Here is a 25,888-nt window from a genome sequence, read left to right on the forward strand (position 1 = left end):
TCTGAGCCAGATACTCCAGTACATCTATAATGTCCATTTATCAGGGAGAAAATCCTAGCTCCAAGTCCTGTTTATGCAGATGGGCTGATCTCCAAACTGGCTCCACAACTGCCCCTTCCCACCTCCAGCCACAGGCCACTCTAGCACTCTGCATATACTGTAATCACTTAATCAATGCTTCGTGTCTGACATGACTTCTCAGGTACACTCTGTAAAAGCAGTCTGCACCCAATGTATCAATTAATTAATTAGTGGCAGTTCCCAGTGTTCCAGAAATCTGTTAGAGGACGCCTAGAGGATAGCCGTAACATGGTGGTGCCTGTCAGCCTCAGCTTTTTCACCATGGAATATTAGTCAGAGGAAGTCTGTAGCATCAGTTCTCTGCCCCAGCATAGCCTGTTCTTAAAGTCATGTCATTACCCACAGACTCTTTTATTTGCATGAACACAAGAGATATCTATCTATAATCTTCCTGGCCTACACTGATCACTACAGGAGTAGTGAATGCCATGTCCAATTTTATTGAGAAGCTTTGTACAGGGACAGATGAGTACCTTCTCTTCCCAAGCAAATTCCAAGCAAGGAATTATAATACTACCGTATCCAAAAAGTTAGACGTGAACGTGCATTACATCCAGAAACTACACACCAGAAACTATCAGTGACCTTCCCAACCCTGTGAATGGGCCATCCATGTTACTGAAGGGACTGCAGGAATGTGCTGGGGCTTATGCTTTCAAAGTTAGGGTGGCAGAATCAGGAAAGAAACACAATCTTCTGCATTAGTGAGCTGTATATGACTGAAACACAAAGTTGAGGAAAAGGCATGAGAGGGATGCCAGAGGGAGGGAAGAATTCTGTGTGTCCCCATGTAAGCTTAATCTGAATTCTGGCCACCTGTAGTTGTTATGTCCAGGAATAAATACAAGGAATAGATAGGACTTACCCTCCCCGCCCTTGTGGAACCACTTTGAAAATGGTGCTAGGAAATTTGATACAGGTGAGGAATCTGCTAGTGGGAACACAAATGTGAACGGCCACATGCAGATGTTTTTCAGATTGAGTCTGGGTTGTGAGCACACTGTGCACTAGTGATGGCACGTGTACAATACCTCTTGCTGAGCGTGCATGCCCTGCTCTTGGCCACTAGTGAGCTAAGCTGTCACTACTGGTGTATAGGCATATATTGCAGTCAATACTATGCAAGTAATGAGCAAAGTCTGCAAAAGCAACGGTTAAAGAGGTCTTTCTTTGTTTTCCTCATCACTGTGGTTGATATGGAATGAAGGGATTCTTGAAGCCCTTTCTGGCCTTTGAAGACAAAGTTTCTGTGATGGGCACCCCCTGCTTGGCTGTCCACTGCCATTCAGCATAGATTTCCTACAAGCTTCCCATGTTATCCTTCCTTCCCCAACTTTGAACAGGTATAATAAAATCAGGGCACTTACCCAAGCTGGTCTCTTGTCTCATCCTGGAATTTCCATCCCATGGATACCATGGAAACACAAGACAGGCAGAAAATGGCATCTCCTCCTTTTCTCCCAAGAGGACTTTGGAGGCTCAGTTTCTACACTCACCGAAACTGACACAGAGGCCCTAAAGTGAAAAGCTGAGCAATCCAGACAGCCCTGCAATGGCCTTCAGGTCAAAAACCCACTGCAGCTCAGCGTAGTGTAGATACCCATGCAGAGCTGCCCAAGTGGTCTCAAGATGTTCCTAGATTTTAAGTAGTTGGTTTTCAGGGTTTCTCCTTTGAGTTGCTTGTTCCTGTGCTCAGAACCAGCTTTGTTAAGGTGCCATCATGTCACCTCTTCTTGTGTGCTACTGAGAAACTCTTCCTCAGCATAGGGCTGGGCTACCTCCAGCAGGCCTGATCTCCTCAGCTCCCATTTCTTACCTGTGTGCCCTTACAACCTAATAGTTTTGCTATAATATATTTGCTGGTTCAAAATAAGTCAGAGTGCTAAAGAAGTAAAGGCTACTAACTCACTTATTAAAGATCCTCACCACCTCCTTGGCACCTCACAAATCAAACAAAGGTGTGAGGGGGAAAGCTTCTTTACTTTGTAACCAAGAAAAATTGTCATCTGTTTTACAGTTTGATTTGAAGCAAGCAAAAGAGTTAAACTGTTTTTATACACATTTCTATAATGCAAGACACTTCCAGTGTTTCAGGTAGCATAAAAGCACTCAAGTTAGTTCACCAATTTGCATAAGTAAAGTAGTTTAAATTATGTTAAAAAGGTATTATGACCAAAATGTTATTATTAGAAACCAACACCTTGAAAACACTAACTACTGAAAAATGTTTTTGTCTAGTTTTATAAATTATCCAAACGTTGTTCCTCATCCATTACTGACAATAACACCTGAGCGATATGCATTATGCATTAAATATTTTTATAATCATTCAGAACTATTTGTATTAAACAGTGATAGCAGATATTCACTTAAGTTTTAGAAAATGTTAAAGTCGATAGTATGTAGCATGTATCAGAATATCAGAGATTAGATTATGATAGATATTTTCAGGCAATTTTATTTATACGGAGTGGAATGCTGGAAGACTAACCATTTTTAATCCAAAAAGCTCAGATTGTGATTTGACCCAAACTGATAAAAGTCGAGATGTTCATATCTGAACTTGTCACTTAAAGGTGAACTGAAAATGTTCAGCGCTAAAGGACAAAGAATCAAAACAAGCAAAAAAAGTATATGAGCAGGCACAAAAATTTCATGTAACTTTACTTCCAGAAAATGAAACATGGAGCCTGTAGCCACTATCTTATTTAAATGGAAGTCAAACAAAGTCTATATCAACAACGTGACCACACACTGGCTGTTAGGTCATCGGTGAGAAGAATTAGTGGGCATCTCTGTTGCAGAAATCCAGTCACACAACTGGTATTTTTGCAGAATCAACAGAGAGGATATGAATGAACTGTTCTCTAATTATTCTGGCAAGGCAGAGGAGGACATTCTGCACTTCATCCTCTGGTGTCATCAATTTGACGTCTTTATAACTGTTAAATTAATTTTCTGTACTTCGGGAGTCTGTTTCAGTTTTTAATCTTACAAAGATGAAATTCACCCTGCCTTACAACGCCTGAGAAAGGCCCCCAGTGCAACAAATCCATACTGATATTTTAGTACCCATGATGAGGACTGGTAAGTGTATGAATCTGTGGAGGCTGCAGGGTTTTTTTTTTTTGTTTGTTTGTTTCTGTTTTCCTGAGACACCTCATAATATTCCATGGGAAAAGCATACCTTGGCCTTCTGGGAAGACGTAAGAGTATTACTGATAAACATTTGATCTATCTAGAGACATGCAGCCAAGACTGTGTAAAAGATACCAAACCATTTTCAGACAAACACCACTCCAAGAGGTAATACTTTTTTTTATATATACATATACACTATAAACATAAATATACCCAACCCAGGGTAGAGTATCTTGGCATCCCATGATTATTTACTGTTTGCAGTAAAAATGTTATTGCTTTCATTACTCCAGCATAAACATATAAATAGAACCACAGTACTGCTATAGAAAAGAAACATATTTCCTTTCAACCTTCTCCTTGGTTACACCGGGTTGCTTACCTAGAACCCACCTGAACTAATCCTGTCCTTTATTAGTGCAAGTAGCAGGGATTTTCACTCCGAGTCACAAAAATTTCAAACGTTGATCCAAAAAAATCACAGTCAACTTATCTCCGTACCCACAACTGAGCCCCATGCCAACCTTCTTTCATTGTCCTTGTTGCACAGGCAAGTTTAAGAGGCACCTTTAAAGAAGCAGGCAGTTCTTGCCAAGAATAGCTTCTACCTCCCCTGTAAAGCGCCTGCTGCAGAACACGCAGCGGTTTATATGAATGCTGTAGTTATAAATATATAGTCTTTTAAAAAAATCCTGTCTACCCTTCATAGTTTTCACAGCAAAGAAGGAAAAATGTCATCAGATTCTTAATCCCCCCCCTACCCAGTTTATTAATATGGTTTATTATTATTATTATTAACAATTACAGATATGAATGGATACCAACAGACCAAACTGAAGCATCTCTATGGTATTTTAAATTGGGTTGTAATGTTTACTGTGCTCCTTAGATATTATAATTTGGGCTCAACTATTCTTCTTTCTTATCAACATATTAAAAACCTACCATACCTATAAAAGCATCCTACTTAAATTTGCTTTTCCCACTGAGATCATGATAAAAACGTGGAAGTGAAACAATGGGTGATTACTGAACTAAAACAGCTGCTTACCACAGTCCAATTCTATTCGTGTATAAGTAAATGAGAAAATTTTGCCTTTTAGTCCAAGGAGAGAAGAAGCAAGCCATAACTGAAGTAGCCACAATGCTATTATATTATCTCTGTCTTAGAGCTATTCAACCGAAGAATACTCTAATACAGAGTTAATAAATTACATTTCAAAAAGGGTGTTTTGTTAATTGATTTTACCTTTGTATATTAATAACATTCAAACAAGACAACCAAAGCTATATAATGATACCATTAGTACCTCTGTCACAGTAGCATGAAGTCTATTCATGATTTCAAGGTCACAGGTAAAATAATAATAAAACCATATTGCATAAATCTAAAAACAACAACAAAAAAAAAACCTGCAAGACCACTAACTTCAAATATTATAGAAATGTGTGGCAGCTACTAATTCAAAGGACGAAATAAATCCCATAATTACACACACATTATGCATCATTTCATGAGTTGGAAAAATCAGTGGAGGAAAGAGAAACCTCGAAGCATGTTTGCTTCTGGTCCCTGAGTAATGCAAAACATAAAACTTGGGGCAGCACTGGCATATGAAATAACACTGTTTATTATGACAAGAGAGCACAGCATCCAAAACAGGAACAAGATGATTCTTGATTCAACTTCACTATTATGCAGAAAGACACAGTGCATTGTGTTACTGCACTGCTTTAGGGAATATGAGATTAAGTTCTTGGCTCTGTTATGACATGGTAACGCATTAAAGCATTTACTATTTTATCCTCATTAAAACTCTTTGTAATTGATAACTAAATAGCAGGACCCCATTTTACAGATACAAAGCTACATGATAAAGTTGCATGCTGTTAATGGTAAACCTGGAACTGGAACTTAAGAGCTGCTAACTCTGTCTAGCCTCTGTTCTTCTGTGGCCACAATTTAATAAGTTTACTTGAACAGACCGCTTATTTACTGTAAGGACTTGTGACCTTGGCCAAGCTCCTGTTGCCTTTAATCTCTGCTCCTGACACTAAAGGTAGTACATTTATCAGAGTTGGGAGTACCTGAATGAAGCTGGTCTGGAAAAAAACTCTTCGCACTCTCATACTGCAGCCTTACTTTGTCATCCATTGAGCATATGAACTTCCTGTGAATGAAAAAGAAACAGAAAAAAATAAATATGTTTCATATGGGAAAGAAATGGTTTAACGGGTGACTCTCTGGTCTGCTAAAGACAAAACAAAAATTAAAATTAGATGAAGAAGGGCGTGGGCTTAGTTCATTTTTACTCTTAGTCTCCTTAAATTCTTTAACTTTTGAGAGAATGGGCAGCCTTCACAAGAAGACTGGCTTTTGTTCCCTTAAAAATGTATCTTCACTGACACAGATGATTCCCACAGGGAAACTTTTACAATGCACAATTTTCTTTCTTAGTTTTTGCTGTTTTCTATACAACTCGTGTTCCAAAAACTTGCCAGAGAAAACAACAAACATGCAAAAAACACATAAAAAAAAACACATTGAAGCTTGAAGAACAAGTTCTCACTGTTCAACCCCTCCTCAGGTAGTGAAAGTACTGGCCAAGAACAAATACTGCTACAGACCTTCCACTACTGCTTTTTTTTTTTTTTTTTAACAGGAAACTTTGTAAGCAGATTTTCTATCATCACCCCATTAGAAACCCCTTTTCTTTTGACACGTTGTACGTTTTTAAACTTACCATGTGATTTTTTTTTCCTCTCACCTTAGTGGTGGCAGCTAACTCATTTTGTCTTACTAGACCACAGGCAGAAGTGGCTCTAAGTTTGGTTTTATGCGAACTCTGTATTTCCTAATATTTGGTATGTTTTCTCCTTCTTCTTTTCTTTCTCTGCCACCAGGTAAGCCACATAGCACAACAGTGAGCAAAGAGGTGAGATTCCGGTTGGAATGATGTAATGCTGAAAATTAAATTTACACACAACTGTTCAGAGTCTGGGTCATAGCTGGGTCACCTCTCTGAGTGGGAGGCAATCCAGCAAGGAGCACTGGATAATGATTTCTCTATGCTGAGGCCCCTTTCGTGAAATACAGCACAAAGCCCTACCTTGATATCTGAATCTAATCTGATTCAATGCGTGTAACAATTGGGACCAGTGAGGGGTTATATTATTTTGTTATATGCTGTGCTATGTCTCCTTTTCTTTTGAACCTACTAGCACCCAGAAATAAGCTTTCCAATGTCTGAACTCTTACCCAGAGATAGCAGTTTAGATAAGGGCTGGTTGGCTGAGGCTTTTTACAGAACATAGCACACTGCTCAAAGGTAAGGGGAAAAAAAATGCTTCTTGTTTCTTGAACAAAGAGGGGGTTGTCTTGGTTGCTCCTGGACTGTCTCCTCTAGCCAAGGCTATTCTTCCCTAGCCATATTTGTCCAAAGTGCTTATTTCCTTCCGGGTACAGCTATCACGCTCCTTCACAACCTCGAAACGAGCTTTGCGTGACGGCTGCCAAGTGGGCTCCTCCTGGAGATATTTGGAAGCACCTGCACCGGGCCTTCAGAGGAGGCACAGACTCATCTAAGTGATACAAGCGGGTGGGATGGGCTTTGCAAAACACCTGTGAGACTGAAAAGCAAAACAATCACGTCGAAAGGTAAAACAACCCTTACCGTCTCCTTCTGCAGTGCCAGCCCTTGATCTCTTGCATATTGCCTTGCCAATGAACTTGCACTCTACCTGCAAGATTTCCCGCTGCCACATGACAATTCCGCACTCAGGCACAGGCTGACAACCGCGGCACCAGGAGAGCGGCTGTCAGGGCCATTTTGCATGAAGCACACGCAGCTCCTACCCAGCGAAGCCCTAATGTGTTGATTTACAGAGTCCTCTTGGCTGACATGGGAAAATGAGTCTGGTCATGGTTGATTTAACATTTTATGGGCAAAGAGTCAGCCTGCTATAGTAAGTTTGGACTACTGCGAACATTTTACACATTCACACGCGAGTCCACGGCAGAAAAGACTCAAGACGCTAAGCGATTCCGATGCCCGCTTCGCTCGAGCCCTGCCGAAAATACCCAAAGTTGCGATAAAGTGCAGACGAAGGCGCAGGGCAGGGGCTGGAGGAGCCCGAGCAGAGCCCGGAGACGCTGCGGGGCGCAGCGCCCGGGGCTCCCCGCTCCGCGCTGCGGGTCCCGGTGCGGGTCCCGGCCGGGGGGCGGGCTGCGGGCGGGGCGCGGCGCTGCGGCTCCGCCCGCCCCGGCGGAAGTGGCGGCGGCCCCGGGGCTGCCCGGCGGCCCCGGCCCCGGCTCCGGCCCCGGCAGCGGCTCGGCCCCGCTCCCGAAGGGAAGCAAAAGAAGCGCGGGGCGGCCGCCGGCTTCTCCGCTCGCCGCGGCCGGCGGGCAGGGAGGCGGCGGGGAGCGCGGCTGCTCGGCCCCGGGGCACCGGAGCCCTGCACCGGCCCCGGGAGAGCTGCGGGGAGCCGGGGCTCCGCCGGTCGGAGCCGGGACCGGCTCTCGGAGCGGGGTGTCGGGAGGAGGAGGAGGAGGAGGAGGAGGAGGAGGAGGAGGAGGAGGAGGAGCGCCCCTTCATCGGCCTCATGGGAATTGCCGGCGGGCTCCCGTTTGGTCGGTTTCACCTCCTCGAAACCGAGCGGCCGTACGCGGCGCTGACAAAATCAGTAAAACTTCACCTTCGACTTCATTGATCTGAGCAGACAGGCAGAGATTTCTACGGTGTTCAATTTAGGGAATTAAAAAAAATCACTCCGCTAACAGCATTTGGTACGTTTCTAACCCATATGTCACCTCGGTGCTTTAAATAATTATATTTGCATGCAGGGAGTGATTCATAAATATGTCAGGATTGTGAAATATAGGCAGGCATTTCAAACTTTCTATTTAAAAAACATGAATTATGGCCGCGAAAAATGTGTTCCCATTTAAGGGTGATACGAAGTATTTGGTGTCTAGTACGGAGGCCCATCCATCATATAGACAATAAAGAGAGTTTTTGCCTGACGTTGGAAATTTATGGTTGCCCTTCTCTGCCCTAATAACTCAAGCATTGTGTCAGCCTGTGACAGCCTTTGCAGAAAAACAGCAACCCTGTTATCAATCAAAAAGCCCTTTTACATTTTTAGCAAAACTCTGATCATCCAGACACCCTTTTAATGTATATATTACATCATTATAGATCATTCTGCACTTTTACTGCAACTCAACAAAATGATCCATCACTTCAGGACAGTCCTGATGAACGCTGATGTAAATTATTTGCACGTCGCTAGTACAGTACAAAATGAAAAATGTACTTTAGGTGGAATTAATTTTAGGGTGTAAAAAGCTGAAGATGAAAGCGGCTGGGATTAGAAGACACCTAAATGCATCATTAGGGATGACTGAAAACAAGCTAATAGTTATTAAAATTAAGATTATTTTAACCTTTTCGGATCGTGGACCTAGGCTGTTTTGAGGAGATAGAGAAGATGCAGAGCTCGCTTCTTCCTGCCCCTACCCTCGCCCCGACGTGGCTATCTTGTAATTACTTCGAGGATTATTGTTCATTTGGGTGCCTAGATGAGGTTAATTATTGGGGTTCCCGTGGCTTTTCCAGCCCTAGCCTTAAAACTTTTCCGCCTCTATAACAAGACGTTGTTCCTAACGCTGTTGGGGACGCATCCGGCTGATCAGTTCAGTTTCCATAACAAAGTTGTCAATAAACACTCCGTGCCTTTTGGATCCAAGTGAAGAAGCTAAAGATCGCCTCCACTTGTGTGCCATGGTTAATTTCTGAAGGATTGCTGTAACCAAATATGTGCGGAGTTAGATGAATTCTCTCACGTAGCCTCCAGGCTTTCGCAGAAGATAAACACAAAGATGCCTTTATGATTGCTGAGCCTCAATGATCAGACCAAGGTGTTGCAGAAGCTAAAAGACTCTTTTTCACTCTTAAAATGCAGGCAGCAAACACTAGGTCGAGTACACGTGCACGAATTAGGAAACGTGTTCGCTTGCTTTCGGCTGGTGGTTTTAATCGCGGTACACTCACTAACGTGAAAGGCAACTAAAAATCTCTGCGCTTCGCAGGAAGCAGCCAGCCTTTGCCGTGCCACCAGACTCGTTTGGCTTGCTCTCGCCCTCTCCGTCGAGAAAGTTACCTTAAGGCTTATTTAAAATAAAAGCTGTTTGCATGAAAACCACCTTAAACATGAAAAGGGACACTTTGGGAAAATAACTGTTGGTAAAAGGGTTTCAACACGGGTGCAAAAATCTTGACACTCATACATGAAACTCGCAACGTCAATAAAGGAATCTATCAAATTGCTTACAAGAGAAGGGCGGTTTTTGTTAGGTGTATTAATCGCTTCCTTCCCCCTCAGCGGAACAAAAGGAGGATAACTAGACAAACTCATTCGAAAACAGTTTAGGAGGAAGTATATTTCCGAAAGCAGTAAGCAAACAAACAAACAAACAAAGTAATTTGCTGCTCGTTTAGGAAAAATATCACAGCCAAATAAAACTCGTGTTCATTTAAACGTGACTATTATTTTGAAGATGGCTCTAAAATTATCTGTGCTTATAAGACGATTACCTACGTGTCATGCAGAGCAAAATATATATCTCATATATATTAGGAAAGTAATTACAATCATAAGGGTAAATATTTTCAAGTACTGTGCAAACAGAGGAGAGGTTTGGAAATCTTGCTTTCTGTTGGCAAGCATTCAAACTATTTGCTTTAATAACATTCGGGAAGAAATGCCCCACACCTCTGCCAGATACCTGGGCAGATGTATCAGCTATTATCTGGGCACATGCAGACTCACATGCAAGAAGAGAAAAAAAAAAAAAAAGAGAGAGAAAGAAATAGAAAAAAAAAAAAAACTCCAAAATGTGCGAATTCGTGGTGTGGTATTTCTCATAAAGAAGCATATTTCTTATCCGAAGTATTATCATTTTGGGAGGTTAAAAAAAAAAAAAAAAAAAAAAGGAGATGCATCGTTTACAAAAATCGATTGCAATGCATCATACCTTCATAAAAGCCTTGGGGTAGACGGTGAAAGGCAAGCACTACCAAAGCAAATAAAATTGACGCGCAGGACAGACAGGTAGCTGAAATGCGGTATGCACAGAAATACAGCACAGGCACAACTCAGCAACTGTGTTTCTGTTAATTAAAAGTTTAACCTTGTTCTAAAGCGATAGAAGAGAGAGGGGGTGGAAAGGGGAAAAAAAAATCGAAAGGGCCTGTAGGGCTGTTGCTGTTCAGTTTAAAAGACTAAACGCCCTTTACCAACATGATGTACAGAACCTGACACTAAAATGGCAAGAGAGCGAGCTCGCAGAGCAGGCATGCTGGTGCCGAGGTTTCTGCAGTTCCCTCTCCCGAGGGAAAAACAGGCAGTCCGGGTTTTTTGGCTGATCCCGACCAGACTTTGCAGCTCGCCAGCCTGACCTGTCAAGCGGATTATTTTAGAGGGAGATTAATAGGGGAGGCGGGCTGCAATAATAATCGTTTTGTTTGATGTGACAACTTTGATAGGCGTTGATTTACTTACAAACTGATAGGCTTTTAATTGAGCGCCTCCATCCAGCTTGAGATGAAAGGAAAACCGCATTGAAAAGCTGCCCGAGTGCCCTCGAGCCTCAATACTGATTAGCCATCTCGACAGTGAATAGTTCAAGGCATTTTCAAACTTTTTTTCCTCTCTCGCTCTCGCTCTCCTCTCCTCCTCAAATATCTGCCAGCCCACTCCTTTTTAAGAGAAAATAAATCATTTCCATTGTGTGCAAATAAAATCGACTTGACATGCTTGCCAATAGCTGGTAGGTAAAGGAAAGTGTGGACTGGCACTTGTTAATTAATTCCTCCTTTGCTCTCCTTTTTTTTAAGTTACAATTTTCCTTTGTAAGAGGAGGAAGACGGGTTCCAACCCTCACTTTTTGTTGTTGGACTTTTTTTTTTTTTAATGGAGAATAAAAGCTACAGCCACCAAAACTTCAACAAGACTGCACAAGTAAATGCCAAAGAGCAAACCGTCTGCGCGGACTCATTAAAGAAGGATCCTTCGCAAAGGTAACGAGCAGGACGGAATCCATCTTCTTCAGCTCAAGAGAGGCAGAGGGCCGGCCCGGGCCGAAGCCAGCCCACGGCCCTCTTTCCACGCGTGGGCAGCCCCAGCCCGGCTGGGGAACCCGCGCAGAGCCCGGGGGCAGGGGGCGGGGATGTTTCGGGGCTGTTTTTTTTTTTTTTTCCTTTTTTATTTTACAAGCTTTTACATAAAAAAGTTTACAGTACCGAGTGTGATTTAAATCTCATTTCAAAGGCTCGGCGGAAAAAAATAAATAAATAAATGAGAAGCTGTCCTCTGAAGTTACTGCTTAAATGACCCGCTGGTGCTCCTGTTTCAGCCGGGGAGCTCGGGGTTCGCCTTCCCCGCTCCCCCCGCCGGTGCGCTGCCTGTTTTACACATGTCCCGGGGATCGCCTCTGGTTCCCTGCCTCGGCAGTCAAACAACCCCTTCCCGAAATCCCCCTCACCTCCGCAAGAAAAGCGAGAGAGGGGAAAATGGGGAGGGGGAGCCTTCCCACAGCTGACTCTACCTTAAGACAATTAATCTTTAGTCTTTCACCCTGGGAGGCAGGATAAATACAACGAGAAAACAGATAGGAGTCTCCCCGGTCCTGTAAGGAAAACAGCTGTTCCAAGCACTTTAATGCAAATGAACACAAATGAAGGTTTCAGCTTTTTTTTTTTTTTTTTTTTTTTTTTCCTTCCAGAGTTTTACTGCACTCCATTTATCAATTGGACTTGACAACAAAAGAAAGAACTGGGGGAAAACCTGGGGCAGATTCAAGTCACTTCCACTCTGTATAAAGAAAGGGGGGAGCTCCTTAAGGGCAAGTTGTGGCTCTTGTCAATCCTACAGCAATATCATTTTTATGCAACATTTATTTCTCTGCTTCCCCCTTCTCTCTTCCCCCCCCCCCTTTTAATTTTCACTGTTTTACAAGGCAACCGCGGCGACTGCGAAATGAAAGTACGTTTATGAGTTTCCACCGCAAAGTTCTGGCAATAAGCTCTCTGTTTTCAGAGAAAACGCAGAAATTAAAAAGTTTGTTAAAATTATCTTTATAGAAGCCAGGGGAGTTCCGCGTATTTACCCTATTCTACAGACTACGTTGAAAGAGTGAAGTGGTTTTAATAAAAGACAGCAGAGGTACTTACTTGGCTGCAGGATTTAAAGGGTACCGCTTTACGGGGGGGTGGGGAGGATATCTAGGAAAACGTGCCTTATGTCTACCTCGTAAGGAGAGAAGATCATTAAAGGCTATCTGATCCATCTGCTAAGGGGCTGGGGGAAATCGGTGTTTCGAGGGAAGAAAAAGGACTTGGTTCAGCAGATATAAAGGCGAGAAAGTGAAAGTCCTTCCTCTCGCCCACCCCTTCCAGGATCAGCGCCTGTTCTGGTCGGAGTCCAGGTCAGGAATTGGACGCGACCCCTAAAGCACTTGCCTTGTTCTTCACTTGTCAAACGTGTTTTATCTCTAAGTGACCTTTTTGTTAATGTTGTAGATTGTGTGGGCCACCATGTCAGATCCGGAAACAAAAGTAAAAGATTGATTAACACATTTTGCCTGTGAAAAAAAAAAAAAAAAAGAGAGAGAGAAAAAAAAAAAAAAGAAAAAAAAAAACACGTTATGGGATGAGGAGATGGGGGGACAGCGGGATGGAAAGTACAAAGGGAGAACAGGCGGGCGGGGGCGCGGCGGCAGGGCTGCGGGCTCCGCTCGGGGCTGTGCCCGGCGCCCCAGCACGGCTCGGCCCGGCCTGCCGATGGGGCAGGGCCGCGGGCCGTTGGCGGCGGAGGAAGGGGAGCAGGAGCAGGAGGAGGAGGATTTGGGGGGGGCACGGAGCGGTGCGTGGAGCCCCCGCCCGCCGCCGCAGCGCCTCGGCTCCCGCCCGCCGCGGGCGGCGCCGCGCAGGCCGCCCGGCGCTCTGCAGGTTCTCGGCCGCCGCGGCCCGCTCCTGGTCGGGCGGGAGGGGGCCCAAAGAGCCCCGCGCCTGGCCCCGGGGCCCGCAGGCGGCGGGGCCGTGCCGCGGGGCCGGCGGCGGGGCGGAGGGTCGGGCCCGGGGCCCGGCGGAGCCCCTCGGTTGCTCGCCTCGGAGCCGTGCGGCCGCCCGCGCCGGCTGCGGAGGAAGGAAAAGGCTGCGGCCGCGTGATGTGAAACAGAGAATTAACGCCCAGCCCGTCCCGGGAGCGAAAACAAGGAAGGAGGGGAGGGGAGAGGGAAGGCGGACGAGAAAGGGAAGGGAAAAGAAAAAAAAAAAAAAAAAAAAGAGCGAGCGAGAGACCATTAAAAACAGCGCAAAAAAGCCCCAGAAAAGGGAACGTCACATCCCCTTGACCCTCCAATCACCTCGGGGTCCCATTTGATTGGAAGGCGGCAAAGGCTTTAATCTCCGGCTAATTCAGCTGCTTTTGAAGTGAGTTTCTCCGCCAGATCCCGGGCTGGATGGGCAGCGGCTCGCAGCGCAGCTGAGCGGCGGAGCCCAGCGCCCGGCCCCGCTCAGCCCCGCCGAGGGCAGCCCGCAGCGGCCCCGGGGCACGGCGGCACACGCTCGCAGCCCCCCCGCCCCCGGCGCAGCCCACGGATTACTCGGCTTTTTTTTTTTTTTTTTTTTTCTTCCTCCTTTCCTCCTCTTTCTCTCCGGCCAGCTCCCCCTCGCCCCCCCGCTCCCCACCCACGCCCTCCCCGCCGGAGCGAGCCGCAGGACGTTTTATGGTTGTTTTCCCGCTCGGGGGGCGTGCGGCTTTTTTCCCTCCCCGCCCGCAGAAGGCGAGCGAGCCTTTCCGAGTGCGAGCGGCGCGACTTGCCCCAGTTTTCATGCGAGGTTTTGGGTCATGATCACATCGCCCTCGCTTTCTGCTCCGAGAAGTAGTAGTAAGCGCAGCAGCAGCAGCAGCCTCAGCGAGCCCGGAGGCAGCCCCCGCCGCAGCCGCAGCGCCGCCGACCTCGCCGGGCCGCCCGGGCACGCTGGGAATAGCGGCAGCAGCAGCAGCGCCGCCGCCAAGCCCGGCTTCCACGCCGTGCCCCCCTCGGACCCGCTACGCCAAGCCAACCGCCTTCCCATCAAAGTCCTGAAAATGCTCACGGCGCGGACTGGACACATTTTACACCCCGAGTACCTGCAGCCTTTACCCTCCACGCCCGTCAGCCCCATCGAGGTAAGGAGCCGGGAGCCGTCCCCGTCCCCCCCCAGCCGCGCCTGCCCCTGCCCGGGCGCTCGCCGCGCATGGCGCCCGCTCTCTGCAGCCGCCCCGGAGCTCGCCTCCGCTGCGAGACGCGCTCCCTCCAGGAAACGGGCTCCTTCTGGCCGACAGCTAGCGCCGGGAGCCGCTCCTGCTCATTGTTCCCGTGTTTGCTGGGCTCCTTCGCGAGGCCTTTTTAAATAAACTTCCCATTTTTCTCTTTTTGTCTTTTTTTCCCCTCCTTTGTATTTTTTTTTATTATTTTTTTTTTTGAGAGAGGAGGGTCGAGTGGAAGGAAACGACCCGCTCCGGGGTCACGATCCGGCCACGCAACTCAGCGGAGCTCGGAGCGGCGACCGAGCGGGATTCTGCACGGAGAGTTTGGGGCGGGGGGGCGCAGAGAGGGACAGGCTGAAGAGCGGCTGCGGCAGGCCGGCTATTTCGGCTCCCCAGCCCTACGTGCTTTCGGAGCTGGGGAGCCCTATTCGGCCCTTTTCGCCGCTGTCGGTCCCCCTCCGCGTAGCTCGCTGCGTTAGAGACCGAAACTCGGAACGGAGGGGGTGGTGGGAAGGGTGTGTCCGTGGGAATGAATGATTTCATCGGGGTCTCTGCGGAGCGAAGGCGCTGCTCGCCCCTGGAGCCCGGCTCTCCGGGCTCTGTTTATAAATAGTGTCAGCAGTCAGGGCGCAGAAATGCTGCAGCCGCTCGAGTTCCCGGCCCGCTTCGTGCTCCTCCACGCCCGGCGCGGCGGGGAGCCGAAGGGCGAAGCTCGGCGCTGCCCGGGCTGCTGCCCCCCTGCCCGAGGCGGCCGTGCTGGGCTCGCCCGGCTCCGAAAAGCCCTAGCCCTCTCTAAAGGCTTTGTGGAAAATGGTGCATGCAGGGGAGGGGGCTGTCAGGGTGATGAATGCGCACGAAATTGTTCATCGCTTCCAGGCTGTCCCCTGCAAAACGTGCGGGACGAGCGTCCTAGGTACGCTCCGGGGCTTTGCTTTTTTGATTGTGTTTTTTCCCCTCCGTCGAACCCCCCACTAAACCTCTGTCTTTATGTGTGCCCTTCTGATTTCTGCAGCTGGATGCGAAGAAGAGTCCCCTGGCCCTTTTGGCACAAACTTGCTCGCAAATAGGGAAGCCGGACCCGTCCCCTTCCTCCAAACTCTCGTCGGTCACCTCCAATGGCTCCGGAGGCGACAAGGACTCCAAGTCGGGCCCCTTGAAGCTCAGCGACATCGGCGTGGAGGACAAGTCGAGCTTCAAGCCCTACTCCAAGCCGGGCGCCGAGAAGAAGGAGCCGGGGGCGACGGGCTGCGCGGGCGCCCCCGCCGCGGGGGTCGCGGCCGGGGAGAAGTCGGGATTCCGGGTGCCGAGCGCCACCTGCCAGCCGTTCACCCCAAGGACAGGCAGCCCCAACTCCAGCGCCTCCGCCTGCTCGCCGGGGCTGCTGCCGGCCGAGGGCAAAGGCGGGGAGGACAAGAAGGACTCGGAGGGCTGCGGAAAGAGCGGCAGCTCCGGCTCGGAGGGAGGCCCGGGCACCACCAGCATCAGCCACAGCCGGATTAGCGTGAGCTGTGCCGGGATTAACGTGGAGGTCAACCAGCACCAGGAGAGCACGCCGGGCTCCAAGCCCATCGCCTCGGACTCCGCCTCCTCCTGCAGCAGCACCACCGCCACCTCCTCCACCTCCGTCCTGGGCTCCGGCCTCGTAGCCCCCGTCTCCCCCTACAAGCCGGGCCAGACCGTCTTCCCTCTGCCCCCGGCGGGCATGAGCTACCCGGGGACGCTGGCTGGAGCCTACGCCGGCTACCCGCCGCAGTTCCTGCCGCACGGAGTGGCTCTGGACCCCACCAAATCCTCCAGCCTGGTGGGGGCCCAGCTGGCCGCCGCCAGCAGCCTGGGCTGCAGCAAGCCGGCGGGGTCGAGCCCGCTGGCGGGCGCGTCGCCGCCGTCGGTGATGACGGCCAGCCTGTGCCGAGACCCCTACTGCCTGAGCTACCACTGCGCCAGCCACCTGGCCGGCGCCGCCGGCGCCTCCTGCGCCCACGACCAGGCCCTCAAGTCCGGATACCCCCTCGTGTACCCCACGCACCCCTTGCACAGCGTCCACTCCTCGCTGACCGGCGCCACGCCGCCCTCGCTGGCCGGCCACCCTTTGTACCCCTACGGCTTCATGCTCCCCAACGACCCCCAGCCGCACATCTGCAACTGGGTGTCGGCCAACGGACCCTGCGACAAGCGCTTCGCCACCTCGGAGGAGCTGCTTAGCCACTTGCGGACCCATACTGCCTTCCCGGGCACCGATAAACTCCTCTCCAGCTACCCCAGCTCCTCGTCGCTGGCCAGCGCGGCGGCCGCGGCCATGGCGTGCCACATGCACATCCCCACGACGGGCGCCCCGGGCAGCCCGGGCACGCTGGCGCTGCGCAGCCCGCACCACGCTCTGGGACTCGGCAGCCGCTACCACCCCTACTCCAAGAGCCCGCTGCCCACCCCAGGGGCCCCCGTGCCCGTGCCCGCAGCCACGGGACCCTACTACTCCCCTTACGCACTCTACGGGCAGAGACTCACCACAGCCTCGGCGCTGGGCTACCAGTGAGCACAGGCGGGGGGTTCCGGTGCAGCCCGGAGCCTGGCGGGGAGGGAAGGGAGCCCTCCGAAACTTTATAAAAGTTGGAAAGGAAAAAATAAAAAAAAAAAAATTAAAATCGGACTTTTTATAAAATAGTGTTCATTTGAGGACTGGATCCATGAGCACTGTATTTATTTATGTTAGCTTCAAGCGGGACAACGAATCATAAAGTGCATTACTTAACTGAGCTCAATAGGTAAAAGTGGAACACCCATTGTAGAATATAAATAAAAAGATAGAGGTCTTCTCTTTAATGTTACTTTAAAATTGCTATGATTGTATTGTACGTTCTTATTTAATGTCTCATTGAAACAAAAAATTTACATGCATGTTTGTTACTAAAAAACAACTCGCAATTTGTCAGTTATAATTTCAAATTGCAATTATTTTTAAGGTGTATACCCTTGAAAGAGAATTGGTATTTTTTTGTATGTATTCTGGAAGAAAAACAAAAACAATTCTATTCCAAAAACCTCATTTGCCTTATTTTGTTCTTTAAAAGGAACACAACTATTTTTAATTTTTAAGTCCACCCTGTAAAAAGGGTTAAGTAAGGTTTACGTCATGTACTAAAATAGACAATGTATCGCTTTAAAGATTAAAATTCCGTATATTTGATGTATTAAAAGGTTTTACTTTTTTTTTTTTTTAATACGCTTTGATTCTGTTATAAACCCGAGTAGGTCTTGGATGGAGGCAATTGCTAATTTCTCCTTAAGCGTTTATTCAATTTTAATTAAAAGTAAAAAAAAAAAAAATAAAAACACAAGTTTTTTTTTTATTGTAACCCCAGGGCTCTTTTTTTTAAAACAAAAAAAAATCATAAGTTTTTTTTTCCCCTCCACTTCTACTTCGGTAGAATTCATAGGCACGAAATAAGAAAACTAAGAATCGTTTACATCTTTCACTTTCCTGAGGAAAATTTACTTTAAAAAAAATACTGTGAAAACCGTTTTCTTTTTAAACTGGTTTTCAATTAAAATACTCCGTTCTTTCTTTGGGAAGAAATCCGGGGAAGGCAGGACTTATTTGTAAAAGAGTAAGAAGATTATCTGAAAGCTTTTTACAGTGTAATGCTTAACCATTCATCTCCTTTTCTAAATGAGAAGTTCAGAAGTAATTGGGGAAGCGCTATTTGATCTCATCCAGTTATTTTCAATTTCTTTCTTCAGTTCCTACCGCAGCACAAGTGATCATCAAGTTTAAAAAAAAAATAAAAATAAAAAAAAAAAACGGACGCTCTGAGAACTCCTTTTCTTTTTAAAAGGAAGGGACGGGGAGGAAAAAGACCCCAAACAAACAAACAAAAAGAAGCCCGTCTGCTACTCGGCCCGAGTTTGCTCTCTCCCGAAGCGCAGTGCCAAACTCGACGTGATGCCGAGAGGGGCTGCCCCTGTCCGTGCCGCCTCCCTGCCTCCCAGCTCGGGCTTCCCGGGGCCCTCGCCCGGCTCCGGCTCCGGCTCCGGCTCCGGCTCCGGCTCGTCGGCCCGCGCCCAGGTAGGAGCAGGGGGCTGCGCCGGGGAAGCCCGAGCCGCCGCCGCAACCGCGGGGTGAGCGCTGGCGGCCGTGGGAAGCGGAAGAGCCGCGCTCCGCCGCCCCGCCGGGCGCTTGCCGGGAGAGGCGCGGGCGGAACCGGCGGCCCCGGCCCCACGGCCCGGCCGGCCCCGGCCCCACGGCCCGGGGGAGCGGCTGCAAGCGGCGCCGTGCCGCGACAAAGCCCGGCGCTTTCTCCCGCGCTCTGCAGCACCCACAGCCTAATTGCTGTTCGAAGTTTCCCGTGGTGCCCAGATGCTAATTAGCCTAATACATTTACTCCCGATAATTAGTGGAAGTTAGCGGTAATGTGCAGAGCAGAGAAAAGCGGGCGGCTAGTGAAGCTCCAGCGCCCGCCCGGCCGTCCCGGCACGGAGCTGGGCCGGCGGTGCTCGGCTGCTCCGCGGCTCTTCTGGGACGCGGATCCGCAACGGGCACAGGAACTGCTTTAACCAAATGCCTCTTTTTTCCCCTTAAATGGGAAAAGGACCGGTGCGCGGCTCTGCTTTAGGGAATGTAAATTGAGCTCTCGCCGTGAACTGATGAGCTAGGGGAAGGGCGGGGAGGGCAGCGCTGCGACCCGCGCCAGGCAAACTTCGGCTACCAAGTAGGACACGGCCCCGAGCACGGCCGGCGCCGGGAAGCGGGGCTCTGCGGCCCGGGGAGGTGCCGGCGGCGGAGGGGCCGCCCAGCGAGCCGGGGCAGCGGAAAGGGCCCGGCCTGCGCCCCGCTGCTCGCCCCCGCCGCTCGCCCCCGCGGCGCGCCCGCCCCGCTGCGGGGCTCCGAGCACCCTTCGTAGGGGGAAAATCGCGTCCCAGGCAGCGGCTGGGAGAGCGAGCGCGGTTAAAAAGCATCGCAGCCACACAGGCGCACTGCTTCCATGCGCGTTTTACGGTTACAGCTTTCTAGCAGATGCACCTCCGACTTGGCTAGCTAAAATCCATCAGCCGTCAGGTGTGGCGGGTCTCGCTGCAACAGACAGCGACAGAGATCCCTGCGTGCTGGAGCCCTGATCGCAGTTCTGTGGACTGCGGCTCTGGAAAAGTTGTACGCGAGGATTTCTGATGCGAGCGCTAAAAAGAACACTTTGCATTATTATTGCTGTTTTGCTCAGGTACTGTCACCGACATAAATGAAAAATTAAGAGAGCTTATTTTACATGTAGCGTGGTGGTGGTGAGGAGGTCTCTCTTCCAGGCTTGTTAAATATTTGACCTGGCAAGTGTCACATAGGATTTTTATATTAATCTAGGAAATTTGCTATTTTTTCTAATAGAGATTGACTTATGGGCGCTAATGTTTTTAGGTAAAAGGGTTGCATTTGTTATTTTATTCCCCCGTTCTTACTAGCTGGATGGGTTGTGGAGTTGACAGCAGCCGCTGGTCCATGCCACCGAACTAAAATAATTTCACAGTGAAAAACCAGCTCGAGAGGACAAGCAACAGAAGGGCAAAACCCATCAAAACCCCAAACTCAGATCAATCTGACCAGAGTCAGGCATACATTAGTTTAAATTAAACAGTTTCATCCTTCTCACAAATCTTTTCTGAACATTAAAGATAAACTCATGTAATATTTAAATCAAATCTTGTCAGATGCTAAGTGCAACTGAAGAATCAAAATAAAACTTAATGAATTTCCATCCCCTCTCAAAGGCTTACTCTGGATGCCACTTCGACAAAATACTTCTGATAAGCAACGCTTAGAAAATAAGGGTTCTGTTTATCTTATCTATGGGGAAATGTAATTAAGCTAGTTTTATGAAACAATAAAACACCAGACTCCACAGACAGCAAAGGAGTTTCTGCAATATATCCGAGCCTATATGGGCATATGTAGCTTGGCTTACACGCGCAAGGCGATACCAAACACATACAAACATGTTTATTTTCCTGATTTCAGAGTGCAAAACATACGCTGGAGCTAAAATACAGGGGTGCCTTTATGACGAGAAGATTTTACTCAGCGATAGGAGGCTCCATTTTCTAATACTGGAAAGTCACTCACTGCCCATCCCCTGCCTTCGAAACTACCCTCGGTACAGCAAGCAAGGTACGCGCAGTGCGAGGACTGAATCTGACTCCATTCTCTTTACTCTGAGTGTTTTCCTGAACTGTCCACATCTGCACTCGAAATCACCCAGGCAAGTGGAGTCCTGAAAGGCCCAAGCCTTCTGAAACAAAAGTAAATGTGCATTCCTGTTCTGCAAAACGTAGATCTTCATAGAACTTCAGTCTTTCATACTTAGAAAGGACGAAGAGAAATACTGCCTTTCTTTAACGCTATTGGCTTTCACTACAGGCACTTCGTAGAGCACCGCTCAGTATCCCCTCCTCACCCCCTCCCCCCCCCCAAAAAAAAAAGAGCGAATCTAAAGTTGGAAAACTGCTGGAGCCACCACCAAGTCGCCTTTCCATCCAGATTTTGAGGAGCATTTCAGACCTTCCTAGCCCGTCACCCCACGATCCCCTCCGCGCCCCGCGGGGCAGCCCGCACCACTTCGCGAGCAGACCTGCAGCAGGCAAGCCCTCGTTCCTGACCGAAGGTGTCTAATCCCTGCTAAATCTCTCTCGCAGCTCACTCCGAGGGAGTTCGGGGCACATTGCTTTTTTTTTTTTTTTTTTTTAAATGCAAAATGTTGCGAAGAAGTAGAAAGGTGTCAAAAGAAGAAAGACGGACCATGAAACCGTATGCTCTCACCTCTTTGGAGGTGGACTGCTTTGGCAGCAGAGACAGGACTGAAATTCGAGCAGATTATACATTTGGATCTGTGCATAAACGCGAAGAGACTGGCTTGATGCTGGGTATTTCTCCATCAAGATCAACCAGGTGCTGCTGCTGCGAGACTCCCACCTCCGGCCGCTCGCTGTGTGCGTGTGTGCACGCACAGCGCCGCACGGACTTTGTTCTCCCTTCACGTCTGAAACTCATCAACCGCTCCCCCCTCCCAGCCACCCCGTCCCCTCTGAAAAAAGTAAATCCGTTCAGGGTTTTAATATTGTAAGAAGCCTTGTGTGTATATCTTTTTTTTTTTTTTTTTTTTTAAATCTTCAAATGAATTAAAGACAACCTGACAATGCTGTCATCTGTCTTCAACGTCACATCAAGGCAAGAAATAATGATAACAGAGCAGCAGAAAGACGCCCACTGAAACCTGGAGGATATATATACACATATATACACACATATACGTATGACTCGGAAGAGTTTGAAAGAACGAAATTAGACAACCGCTCTTAGTCTACCGCGGTAAACCCGTCTAACGTTTTAGTTTTTTAGCAGCCACTCTGTTTTTCCCGGTTTATTTGCGAGGAGGATCTGAAACCCTTGTGGGAAGGGGTCGGAGGGCGAGCAGGCACCTCTCTCGCTCCGAAACCGTAGCAGTCCACGGGCAGCGCCCAGCCGCCCGCTCCCCCGCCGCGGTTGCGGGTTCTCGCCCCGGCTCGGAGCCGCCGCCCGGAGCGGAGCCCGCCTGGCGGGAACCCCGCACGGGGACCGAGCCCCGGAGCCGGCTCCCCTTTGTCTGCGGGGCCCGGGCAGGCTCGGCGCGGCCCGGGGCCGGGCTCCCGCCCGCCAGGCGGCGCTGCCGGGCCCCGCGGCGGGGGCAGCGCGGGGGCAGCGGCGGCCCCGAGCCGCGGAGGGCGCCGGGCTCGGCCGGGGGGTGGCGGCGCGGACCCCCGGGAGCCGGGCAGAGCCCCGTGGGCAGAGCCCCCGGGCCTGGGCCGCAGCCCCAGCCCCGAGCCGATAACATCGCCTGTGCGGGGCAGGAGGAGCCGAGCTCAGCCGCGGGGAAGCAGCGCGGCGTGAATGGATTTCGCGAGATAGACGCAGATAGGCCGGCCTAAAGAAAAAGCGTGGTGCTGGTGCTGCTGCTTTCCTTTCCTTTTTTTTTTTTTTCCTTTTTAAATCACTCTTGTAATCTCATTCAGTCTGAAGGGTAAATAAATTGCAGTTGTATGAAAAACAATTGGTGCTACATGTGTTCATAACAGATGGGATCTTATCACAGTTTAACTGTAATAAATTCTGACTTCTGGAAATTGTAATCTTTACTCCATGTTAGATGTTGTCTCGCTCCTACTGTAATAACAGCGCTGCAAACTTCTGAGAGCAAACAGAAAAGTTTTCAGTGCTCGGCGTACTCAGCAGCCAGCGCATCCTCCTGCAGCCTCTTCCCCTTCGAGGCTTTTCGGAAGTTTTGGTGACACGTTTGAAAACATCCAAAGGAAGAGAAAACGCTGGCGCCAATGGATACGTACAGCTCATCCTTCTCTCGGTGGGCACCGTTAGTTACTGAGGCCAGTGATAATGGTCCTTAAAATGCATGCAGCAAAGCCAAGAGTGAGCTCCCTGCGTGGAGAAGCCCTGGCAAATGACAGATCACGCTTCGCTTTGCGAGCGGAGAAAACGTCAGAAGAAACCCAGCTCCCGAGGAAACCGAGACCAAACTTTAGATTAATCCCCCTGCGCTTCACATCACAAAATTAAAATATAAATTTGAATAACCACTGAAAGAATAAAATTATAACAATAAATTGCTAAAATTCACTGAGGCTGCAGGACTAATTATTTTCCCCATCTCGGCTTCCCATTGCTGTTTATCAAGTCGCAGGATAAATGCTTGTAAATCCATTACATTTCCATAAATCCTTTCGCCGCTTTCTTTTTTGGCCAATGCTTTTGCAACATTAATTGATTTTATTGCACTTTCTGAAGTCACTGTATATTAAACTCAAGCAAGTTTGCTCTGAAAGCGTTGCTTTTTCCATCGTCACATGAAACCCGTGAAGGGGAATTACTGAAGCTACCGCAGACTCTAGTCTCTTTTCCCTCCCCCGCTGTGATCTTGATGGCAAATGTGAACTGCAAATTACAAGTTTCTAATAATCTACGCTGTTACAGAAAGCAGCCCCTTTATCGCCGGTAAAAATTATTATGAATCCAAACAACACATTTTTCCCATTGTTTTTAAACGGGGAAAGGGGGAGGGTGGAGGGAGAAGAGGGGATGAAACGCTACCGGGCAGTCGAGATGAAACAGTGAGTCATTAAGGTAGCTGGACGGACAGCAGTTCGGAGAGGATTTTCTATGTATAACCGCAAGTTTAACTCCATTTAGAAGGATGCAGCTTCCTCAAACCCTCCCCCTTGTCTCTGTCTCCTCAGGAAAGCAGGACTCAGCCGGCCCTAAACCGAGGGCTCATGTCGCACTTGGCACCAGGCAGCCCCCGCTGCCTCCTGTCGCTGGGAGCCGCAGCGAGCGGGCAGGGCGCTGCCCCGTCCCTCCGCAGGAGCCGGCACCTCGAGGGGTCGGGGACAAACTGCTGCAGGCGACAGAGGCTCGGGGCGGGACAGCAGCACGGCCGGCAGCCTGCCCCTACCCCTCAGGCGCTCTCAGGCGCTGCTGCACGCCGGGGATGGGGACAAGGCGACACCCGGCTGCCGGGGTCACCCCGCTGCCCGGCCCCGCAGGCGCCCAGCTTCGCCAAGGCAAGGCGCCCTGCTGGGGAAAGGCCACCAAAGTGCCGCTTGGCTGCGGTCGGGACAGACAGCCCCGGTGCGCGGACACATGCTGTGGGAGTGACCCCGCTCCTGACACCCCTTCAGCCAGCACAGAGCTGCAGCTGCAATATGCTTCAGTCTCACTCAAGTCCGTAAGTTTAGCCCCAGGCTCGCCTCTCTTTGGCGGAGACGTGCTTTTTTCCTACCAGCACGCATCCACTGCTATCATCATCTACTGCCTCTTCTCCATCTCAGGGCAGAACACCACATATCAATTCCCAGATCTGAAAGATTCAAGCCCACAATTCTCTCTTTTTATTAGGCCTCCTAATCACTGGGATATTCTAGTGTGGGAAAAACCTCCACCTCGTCTTTGAAGGTGTTTCACTTTGCATAGAAATGCACTTAGGCCAGGGAAAAGAGGAGGAAGGAACAGGACTATTTAGTCTACTGGTTGTAGTGCTTGCCAAAGCCTGGAGCTCAGGTCTCCCAGTCAGTGCTCAGAAAGATTTAATCAGGTTCCCACCTAATTTATCTTCACCCAAGAAAACAAAACAAAAGCAAGCATTCTACAGAAAAGAGTTAACACTTAGAACACCCCCTTTGCAAACTAGACGGTAATTATAGAATTGGACACGAGTTTACTCAGGCAGGACAGGAAAGGAATATGGAGCTGTACCTATTAACTAGTTAGGTAAGCAACAGAATAGGGACCTGCGAGTCACCGTTGTTTTGTTTTTTTTAAGAAACCAAGAAGCCACTACTGCATGTCAAGTGATGCCAGTAAGCTTTGCCTAACAAGGCCTTAGTAAAAAAAAAAAAAAAAAAAAAAAAAAAAAAAATTCTCACCACATGCGCTGATTACACAGCAAAGTAAAGCTGCTAACAAGAGTCTTCTACTAGAGCCAGCAGCACAAAGAGAAACATTTCTCCTCATGGGTCTGTATTTGTTACTTGGTTCCACCCGATAGGGAAAGGCTGGTGACCACCCCATCTTAACACTCATGCACACCCACTGCTGCTCACCCCTGCCAGCATAAGGCTCCCCACAACACCGACAGAAACAAACACAGTTAAGAAAACATTAATTGCCCCTAGTGGTATTTTTCTCAGATTCCAATTAGATTTATTATTTTTTATTAGTATAGGCATTTTCTCTGACAGAACACTTCATATGACTCCAGAACATTCACTTATTTTTTGTCATCCTCCTCCCTACCCCCAAATTCCCCTCCCTTTGCAAGATTACAATTTCCTTAAATATATATTGGACCAGCAGGCTCTGGGAATGCATTCCAGATAAAACAGATGAGTAGAAATAAGTTCTTTTTTAGAAGGATCAGCTGCTAAAGACATTCCAGTAGAGGTGTCAAACAGATTTTATGAAGAGAGCTAATCACATTTTTAATTATGGTCTTCATGCTGACTTTACAGAGTTAGGGTAAAAAGCTATGCTTGATCAAAAGCAGATATCCTACTTACATCAATAGGTTTATAAAAAGATTGAGAACGGAATTTAGACCAGATGGAGCTTTTTTTTTTTAAAAAAAAAAAAAGTTTATTAACTGTATCTTTTGGTTGCAAAACAAACGGCGGTTGATTTATCTGCAAATCAGGTACTGACAAATTTTGAGAAAACTGGCTCCTAGGAGTGCCACAATCTTGTTCTAGAGTTAAATGAGTTGTGTAAGTGTTAGAGCAGGTCTTACCTCCTCAATCGACAGCACATTTTTTACACTATTTTAACTTA

General features: G+C 48.7%; 2 protein-coding genes across 5 annotated transcripts in view; one reads left to right on the plus strand and one right to left on the minus strand.

Moving 5' to 3' along the window:
* Nucleotides 1-21,551, minus strand: part of LRMDA (leucine rich melanocyte differentiation associated) — a 710,120-nt gene extending 688,569 nt beyond the window's left edge. The window contains exons 1-2 of one of the 4 annotated variants that reach the window (XM_072039519.1): nt 21,338-21,551; nt 5,311-5,393 (exon numbers count right to left, since the gene is read on the minus strand). In XM_072039519.1, coding sequence (XP_071895620.1) covers nt 5,311-5,352 — 42 coding nt within the window. In that variant the 5' untranslated portion in view covers nt 5,353-5,393; nt 21,338-21,551. Of the gene's footprint in view, nt 1-5,310; nt 5,394-6,896; nt 7,430-12,455; nt 12,840-13,648; nt 13,803-21,337 lie in introns of those variants that run through there. The other 3 variants (XM_072039518.1, XM_072039521.1, XM_072039517.1) reach the window with 3 other exon arrangements.
* On the plus strand, nt 13,861-17,881 carry ZNF503 (zinc finger protein 503). Its single transcript, XM_027460610.3, has 2 exons — nt 13,861-14,457; nt 15,551-17,881. The coding sequence occupies exons 1-2, from the start codon at nt 14,134-14,136 to the stop codon at nt 17,069-17,071; spliced, it is 1,845 nt and encodes a 614-aa protein (XP_027316411.1). The 5' UTR covers nt 13,861-14,133; the 3' UTR covers nt 17,072-17,881.
* Nucleotides 21,552-25,888: the final 4,337 nt, after the last annotated feature.

This window comes from Anas platyrhynchos, chromosome 6 (assembly GCF_047663525.1).
Source record: "Anas platyrhynchos isolate ZD024472 breed Pekin duck chromosome 6, IASCAAS_PekinDuck_T2T, whole genome shotgun sequence".
In the NCBI taxonomy this organism is placed as follows: Eukaryota; Metazoa; Chordata; class Aves; order Anseriformes; family Anatidae; genus Anas; species Anas platyrhynchos.

Bases quoted from the DNA above. Each gene is read 5' to 3' on its own strand.
- ZNF503 (XM_027460610.3), top strand. From the start codon at position 14,134: ATGATCACATCGCCCTCGCTTTCTGCTCCGAGAAGTAGTAGTAAGCGC. The intron at 14,458-15,550 runs GTAAGGAGCCGG...TGATTTCTGCAG, and splicing joins CGCCCGTCAGCCCCATCGAG to CTGGATGCGAAGAAGAGTCC.